Raw genomic sequence first — 8,582 nt, 5'->3', positions numbered from 1 at the left:
TAAGGAAACAATCAGCAAAACCAAAAGGCAACTGACAGAATGGGAGATGTTTACAAATGACATATCAGATAAAGGGGTAGTATCCAAAATCTATAAAGAACTTATCAAACTCAACACCCAAAAAACAAATAATCCAGTGAAAAATGGGCAAAAGACATGAATACACATTTTTCCAAAGAAGACATCCAGAAGGCAAACAGACACATGAAAAAATGCTCCACATCACTCATCATCAGGGAAATGCAAATCAAAACCACAAAGAGATACCACCTCACACTAGTCAGAATGGCTAAAATAAACAACTCAGGCAACAAGAGATGTTGGCGAGGATGCGGAGAAAAGGGATATCTTTTGCACTGCTGGTGGGAATGCAAACTGGTGCAGTCACTCTGGAAGACAGTATGGAGGTTCCTCAAAAAATTAAAAATAGGACTACCCTACGGCCCAGCAATTGCACTACTAGGTATTTATCCAAGGGATACAGGTATGCTGTTTTGAAGGGGCACATGCACCCCAATGTTTATAGGAGCACTATCAACTAAGCCAATGTATGGAAGGAGCCCAAATGTCCATCAATGGATGAATGGATAAAGAAGTTATATATATATATATATATATATATGTGTGTGTGTGTGTATATGTACATATACGTGTATATATATGTGTGTGTGTATATATATACATACACACACATACACATATACACACACACAATGGCATATTATTCAACAATCAAAAAGAATGAAATCTTACCATTTGCAACTACATGGGTGGAACTAGAGGGTACTATGCTAAGCGAAATTAGTCAGAGAAAGACAACTATCATATGACTTCACTCATATGAGGACTTTAAGATCCAGAACAGATGAACACAAGGGAAGGGAAGCAAAAATAATATAAAACCAGGGAGGGGGACAAAACATCAGAGACTCTTAAATATGGAGAACAAACAGAAGGTTACTGGAGGGGTTATGGGAGGGGGAATGAGCTAAATGGGTAAGGAGCATTAAGGAATCTACCCCTGAAATCAATGATGCAGTATATGCTATAATAACTTGGATGTAAACGAAAACAATTTTTAAATAAAAAAAAAAAAAATGAATTAAAAGTAATTAATGGAAAAAAAATCCATGAAAGAAATTTAAGATGACACAAATGAAAAGATATTCCATGCCCATGAATTGGAAGGACCAACATTATTTAAATGTTCATAAAGCAATCTACCCAAAACAATCTACAGATTTAATGCAATCACTATCAAAATACCAACATTTGTCACAGGACTAGAACAAACAATCCTAAAATTTGTATGGAACCACAAAAGACCCTGAAGAGCCAAAGCAATCCTGAGACAGAAAAACAAAGCTGGGAGTACCACAATTCCAGATTACAAATCATACCACAAAGCTGTAATCATAACAATATAGTACTGGCACAAAAACAGACACATAGATCGATGGAACAGAATAGAGAACAGATATAAACCCAAGCATAACTGGATAGTTAACAACAAAAAGAGATGAGAATATACAATGGAGAAAAGATAGGCTTTTCAACAAATGGTGCTGGGAAAAACTGGACAGCTACATATAAAACAAAACTGAAAACTAGACAATTTTCTTATACTATGCACAAAAATAAACTTAATATGGATTAAAGACCTAAATATGAGACCTGAAACCATAAAACTCCTAGATGAAAACATTGGGAGTAGTTTCTTTTACGTCAGCCTTAGCAACATTTTTCTAGGTATGTCTCCTTAGGCAAGAGAAACAAAAGCAAAATTTAACTACTTGGGACTGCACCAAAAAAAAAAAAAAAGGGGGGGGGCTTTTCTACAGTAAAGGAAACTATCAACAAAAGCATAAGGCAACCTATGGATAGGAGAAGATATTTGCAAATAATACATCTGATAAGGGGTTAATATCTAAACTATATAAAGAACTTACAAAAGTTAACACACCAAAAAAATCCAATCAAAAAATGGGCACATCAACAGACATTTCTCCAAAGAATACATCCACGTGACTGACAGACACATGAAAAGATGTTCAACATCACTCATCATCAGCAAAATGCTAATGAAAACTACAATGAGGGGCGCCTGGGTGGTTCAGTCAGTTAAGCATCCGACTTTGGCTTGGGTCATGATCTCGCGGTTAGTGAGTTCAAGCCCCATGTCGGGCTCTGTGCTGACAGCTCAGAGTCTGGATCTTGCTTTGAATTCTGTGTGTGTGTCTCTCTGCCCTTCCCCCATTCATGCTCTGTCTCTCTGTGTCTCTCAAAAATGAATGAATGTTAAAAAAATAATTAAAAAAAAAAAAAACTACAATGAGGTGTCACCTCACACCTGTCAGAAAGGCTAAAATCAAAAACAAAGGAAACAAGTGTTACAAGAATGTAGAGGAAAAGGAATCCTCTTGCCCTGTTGGTGGGAATGCAAACTGGTGCAGCCACTCTGGAAAACAATATGGAGGTTCCTCAAAAAATTAAAAACAATACTACCATATTATCCAATAATTCCACCACTGAGTATTTATCCAAAGAAAACAAAAACATGAATTCAAAGATATATCCTCCCTTATATTTACGGCAGCATCATTTGCAATAGACAAGATGTGGAAGCAAGTCAAGTATTTAAGTGTCTACTGACAAATGAATGGATAAAGACGAGATGGTGTGTATGTGTGTGTACATACACTGGATTAGTGCTCAGCCATAAAAAAGAATGGGATCTTGACATTTGGAACAAACTGGATGGAGCCAGAGGATACTGTGCTAAGTGAAATAAGTCAGAGAAAGACAAGTAGAGTAAGATTTCATTCATACATGGAGTTTAAGAAACAAAACAAATGATCAGACAAAGAAAAAAGGGCAAATAAAAAAGCAGATTCTTAAATATAGAGAACAAACTGGTGGCTGCCAGAGGGGAGGTGGGTGGAAGGATAAGTGAAACAGATAAAGAGGATTAACAGTATACTTACTGTGATGAACACTGAGCAATTTATAGAATTGTTAAATCATTATATTACACAGCTGAAACTAATATAATAACACTATATGCTAATTATACTTCAATAAAAAAATTAAACAAAAAAACACACAACAGGATTAAAACAGCATTAAAATTAAGAGATCTTAGAGGCCAGAAATTCAGGACAATACCTGAAATTGAGTGAAAAGGTGAGATTAACTGAGAGGTAAAAATTATTTGTATGAGAAAAACATTACAAAAATAAAAACTAACGTTAAAGATTAAAAAATAAAAGTGACTTAGCAGAGTTCTTGCTAAACCTGTGTTTTACAAAGAAGTACACAGAGGAGCCTAGGAGGAGGTTCAGGAGACTGACTAAAGCTTGGATCAGAAAAAGAATCTTTGTTGCCTTTAGGAAAAAAATTAAAAAAAAAAATCTGTAACAAGAAATATGTATAATGGTAATATTAAGATGAAAAGAGCAGGACAGGAAAGTAAATAGGCTATGAGGAACTGGTAGGGAAATGTTGGCAGAGGTTGCCTAAGGCTGAAGGTGGAAACTAGGTTTGACAGTAAACAGGCATAGAAGTTTTTGAGGTGATGGAAATATTGTAAAACTGGATTTTAGTGATAGCAAATCACTTAACAAATGTAGTAAAAGTCATTATTATGCTCTACACTAAAAATGGCTGATTTTGCAGTTCGAACACTGGATCTCAATATATTTATTTTTAAAAAGAAAAAAGTATTTGCTATTTATCAATGAAAGAAGGAGTTGTGAATTAAATTACTTTCCCCTCCTATTTAGGTAAATGAGACACCAAACATGAAAACAGCTTTCACTCTAAGAGATTTTTTTTTTTTTTTTGGAGACTGAAGAAAATATAATTACATTCTACATACAGAGTAGCCTAGAGAGGAATGTTACTGACAGAATGTGTTTCCATGGAGGGCTTGTGAGAGAATGTAAACAAATTAAGCAGTATGGACTTGGGGACTTGGAATATCATATAATTTTTGATTATCAGAGCTAGTGTGTTAGACCTCAGATATGATATAGCCTAAATTCTTCTCCTAAAATAAGAAAACAGAGATCCACAGAGATTAACTGACTTGCCTATCAACATCCCTATATATCAATATAAATCAGAATAATACAAATTAAAACCACAGTGGGATTCCTTCACATACCCATTAGAAACAGCTGATATCAAATAAAAATTAACATATAATTCATATGAAATTCTACAAGAGGAAAAGAAAAAGTAACATAAGTTTGAAAAATAGAAAAGTAGGTGCCTTTGGAAAGAATGACTGGAAAACAGCACAATTTTTGGAAGTGATGAAAATGTTCCAGATCGTATTAGAAATGGGGGGTTATAGGAGTACATGCTTTTGTTAAAAGTCATCAATTTATTCACTTAACATTATGCATTCCACTGTATGTAACAGAACATACACACACACACACACACACACACACACACACGAACTTAGTAGATTCACGTATTGTAGTTGTTTGGGTTAGCAATTATGTAACGACTTCCTATATATTCTAAACTCAAGCAAACAGAGAACTAATGGACATGACACTTTTAAATAAATTTTAATACGGACACAATATTTCCATGAAACTGTTTAAGCTTGTTTAATCATTTCATTATTACTTCAGAATTCACAGTTTTAGGGACATTAAATTGTTGTTTTTCTATGTAGTGGACATAGTCTAGATTTTAAAACACTGAAACAAAACATGTATGATTAAGTTTCTATTTAGGTATAGCCACTTTTTTACTTTTAATTTTCTGTTGTCTACATTCAAATTCCTAAGATTGTATCATACCAAAATATCTACTTTTAAAAATATATCATAAAGGATAATATATTTTAAAACTTTAAATAATTGCAATATATGTGCTCCCTTTTTTCCTACTTATCTTTGATAATAAAGGAAAGAAAAACATCTTTGTTAATCAATAATCAGACTGAATTCTTTATACATTCTAGCATTATTCATGTATTAACTATTTGCATTCTTATAGAGTTTTATGTGTAGTATTAAGCTTATCCAATTAAGTAGCTTTTTAAAAGTTAATACAATTAAACCACCATGTTTTCAAGAATAAATTAAGCTTTCATTACTAAAGATGAGCTCATAAACAATACCTTTGTAAAAGATATCAAAAAGTTAAAATCAACTGTGTACTAAACAAAATGGAGATTTATTAGTATTTCTCAAAATAAAGACGTAATTATGTTAAACACTCCAGAAAGTGACAGAAATAGGTGTTCTAACTTTACTGAATTTTAATCTTGCTTCAGTATTAGATATTATTCACTAATCATATCAGAATTTCCTTCAAAAGCAACTGTTTCTATAATCGTTATTAAAATTATATATAAAAATAAAAGAATAGTTAAATATCTAAGAAAATAAAGGTTCAAAGAGTTCATAATTATGTTCCTTGTTTACATTTAATTCCTAAAGCTTCATCAGTTTGGATTTAGAATGCCAGATTTTTCTTCTCTTTTGATGTGAACCCTGTTAAAGGAGTTAGGCAGCATTATTTCTTCAAGCCAAGAGTACAGGAAGTCCATATGTCTTCTGAGAAATCTTTGTATGCTGCTCTTTGTCTTTTATATTAAATCTAACATAACAATTAGTCAGATTTAATATCCTGGCAATGATTCCATAATACACCTTCCTATGAAGTGTGTCAGCCACTAACCATCATGGTTGGTGAGGGTGGGGGTTGGTGTTCAGTAACTTGGAGCGAGAACATAAAGGTTTATGAGGGTAAGTGAAACAGAGACTATGCCTTCAAGATGGTTATACTTTCAAGAGTGAAAAGCCAAGTTAAATATATACCAGAGAGAGTAACAGCCAAACTTGAAGAAAGCGGTATAACACAAAGGCTGTCAGGGTGACACGAGAGGATACATTTTACCACATATAACTGAAAGAAATATTAAAATCCAAGTTTTAGAAATAGTCCTTTAGAATACAGTAATTCAGTAGTACTAACCACTGACTCAGGAATACAAGACAAAACAAGTAAAACAAAAACCTAAAACTTATCCTTGTAATTGCTGATAGAGGCAAAGAATAAAAACAGAAGCTTGTACAGAAATGTCTTTGTACAGGAATGTCTGTTTTTACAACATTTGAAATTTATTAGAAGACACAAATCATTTTAAAACTTGTAGTTGTTTCTAAGTTTTAATTCATAAGTAGCCAAATAATATAATTTACACCATCACTTACAATCATGAAACTCCTACATGAGTATGCAAATTTTATCATTAAGAATGATTATTATGTGATAAATTGCACAAGAAATAAACTAACAAGTATGTAATCAAAATAAAATAATACATGCTAATTGTTTTAAGAAATCTATCAGCTGTAATCTCAACTGTTCTTAAAAAATAACACCAGGTTTTATTTTTTTAAGTAATTTAAAACAATCCATTTTTAGCAAACCAATGTCCTATGAATATCGTAACTGAAGTTATAACTAATCTTAGCTTTACTCTCCAGTCTAATAAAATCTCTACGAGAAAACACCTTCTCAACTATGACACAGGCAATCTAATAAGCCTCCATCTATGTTAGAACAAAACAGGTAATTTAAAAACATCTGAGTAATCAAAGACTAATATTTGGAATACAAATCTGATAAATATAAATTCTTGCTGGTGTTCCAACAGCTTATGATACAATTAAATTTAATTTCGGGGGGAACACTCAGAATCCAGATGTTTAAAATGGGAACTAAATAAAAGTGCTAATAATATTGTTAAGAGACCAAACAGACATCCTCATCTCATAACTAAAATGGTTAAATATCTATGTAATTTGCCATATACTCAAGGAGAATATAGTAATAAGCGTTTAATAGTGTGGACATAGCTATAAAAGTGAAATAGCTTCATAGATCATTTCCTACACTCAATGTGTCTGAGTAATAGCAACAATACAAGATAAAATTAAAGATGCTATTCAAGGCAACAATGGATTCTAGGGTTCTTAGTTTTAGAAACCTTTTTCCTCTCTCCTATCTCCCATTAAGTAATAAAATGTGTCACACTGAGTTTGCACAGTTAAAGTAAAATTTGAGGTCTAAAAGTTTGGTCTTACTCTTAATTTGATAGTTTAATGAAGACTTAGAAGAAAGGCCCACCTGTATCTAAAAATCTATCTTTTGCAAGTCAAGTATGATCAAGAAGAGGGATCAGTTCATTTCTATTATTACACTGATGCATCAACTAACTAATCTCAAGTCTGTAGTTCCTATTTCCTTCCCTAATACACAGAAACAAATAATCCCCTATTCTTTAATGACATAAAAGCAATCCTCCTTTATTAAGGCTTTTAAATATTTTCACCAAATACTTCTATTTAATGACGAATTTGTTCTAGGAATAAATTGTAACAGTATACATTTTTTTAATTAATTCAGCAAAGAATAATCAGTCATTAGTTATTATGAAGTAGTCATTCATTTACCAAGCATTTACTGAGTATTAAATGTGCCAGAAATGTGGAAACAAAAACAAAGACTAGATCACTGCATGGGCCATAACTACCTAGAACAAAGAACATCCATTACAAAGAGATAAATGCCTAAAAAGACTTCACAATTTCAACACAGAATTTCATTTTGGTCTTTAGCCCTCAGTAGCATAAAAAAAAAAACATTTTAATTGGAAACTTCCCACATAATTTTTAATTAAATGTTAAAAGCAAATGGCAAAAAGGAAGCAGTATTTTTAAAAAATTTGTAAGATACTATAAACCATCCTTCTCTTTAAGACTTTGATCATTTTCAGATTCTTCACGTCTAGTGCAAATAGTTCAGTCTAATTATTTTAGAGAACATGTTTCAACAAATTCAAGTTTTCTGTCCCCCATATTCTAGAAATAATTAGATACAAAAACAGGACGTGCACATTTTCTGAAAAGCAAAAAATAAGCATGTATTATTACCACAACATATTTACCAACTGGAACCCTTATTTCAGAGCCCACATATATGTATCCTTTGTATTACTAAATAATACCACTACCCTACTATTTTATATGGAAAAAATATGATCGCTCAGTAGTTATTTATATAAGTCCCTAATGGAAAAGAGTATAATTTTGATCATGTACAATAGAGGGAAAAAACCGAGACACAGAAATGGTAAATTACTTGTCAAAGACCTGAGAAAAACTTAGAGGCAAACTGAAAATAACAGTTGGAAACTAATATTACAGTTAACTGATTAACTGAACTCAATTTCCAATGATATTAAAAAATTCCACATGTGAATTCACATATACACATATACAATAACTGAAAAAGCAAGAAAATAATTAGAAAAGAATTTTTTATATAGCCTGAATTACATAGAGAAGTGTGGTTTCAAAATCAAAGCTGCTAAACAGCAGGTTCTAGTGAGTCATATACATTAGTTCAAAGGAACTTGAGAAAATATATTCAGCAAAAGACTATTAATTAAATTACCACCCAAGAAGTTTAATTTTATAAGAGAACCTAACAGACATAATAAGTTTAATGTATCTCTGACTAAGCACTGAAATATATCTTTGGGAAAAATA

General features: G+C 32.1%; 1 protein-coding gene across 1 annotated transcript in view; it reads right to left on the bottom strand.

The window, feature by feature from the left end:
- Window positions 1-7,311: 7,311 nt before the first annotated feature.
- Window positions 7,312-8,582, bottom strand: part of LOC121026774 (PHD finger protein 14-like) — a gene marked incomplete at its 5' end in the record, with an annotated part of 55,704 nt that continues 54,433 nt past the window's right edge. The window contains one exon of the mRNA XM_040469548.1: window positions 7,312-7,932. Within this exon, the coding sequence (XP_040325482.1) occupies window positions 7,893-7,932 (40 nt within the window). The remainder of the gene's footprint in view (window positions 7,933-8,582) is intronic.

The sequence above is a fragment of the Herpailurus yagouaroundi genome, unplaced genomic scaffold (assembly GCF_014898765.1).
Source record: "Herpailurus yagouaroundi ecotype Mexico unplaced genomic scaffold, PumYag 162449, whole genome shotgun sequence".
Classification (NCBI taxonomy): Eukaryota; Metazoa; Chordata; class Mammalia; order Carnivora; family Felidae; genus Herpailurus; species Herpailurus yagouaroundi.
The sequence above is the reverse complement of the archived record's forward strand: the minus strand, read 5'-3'. Positions and strand labels throughout refer to the sequence as shown.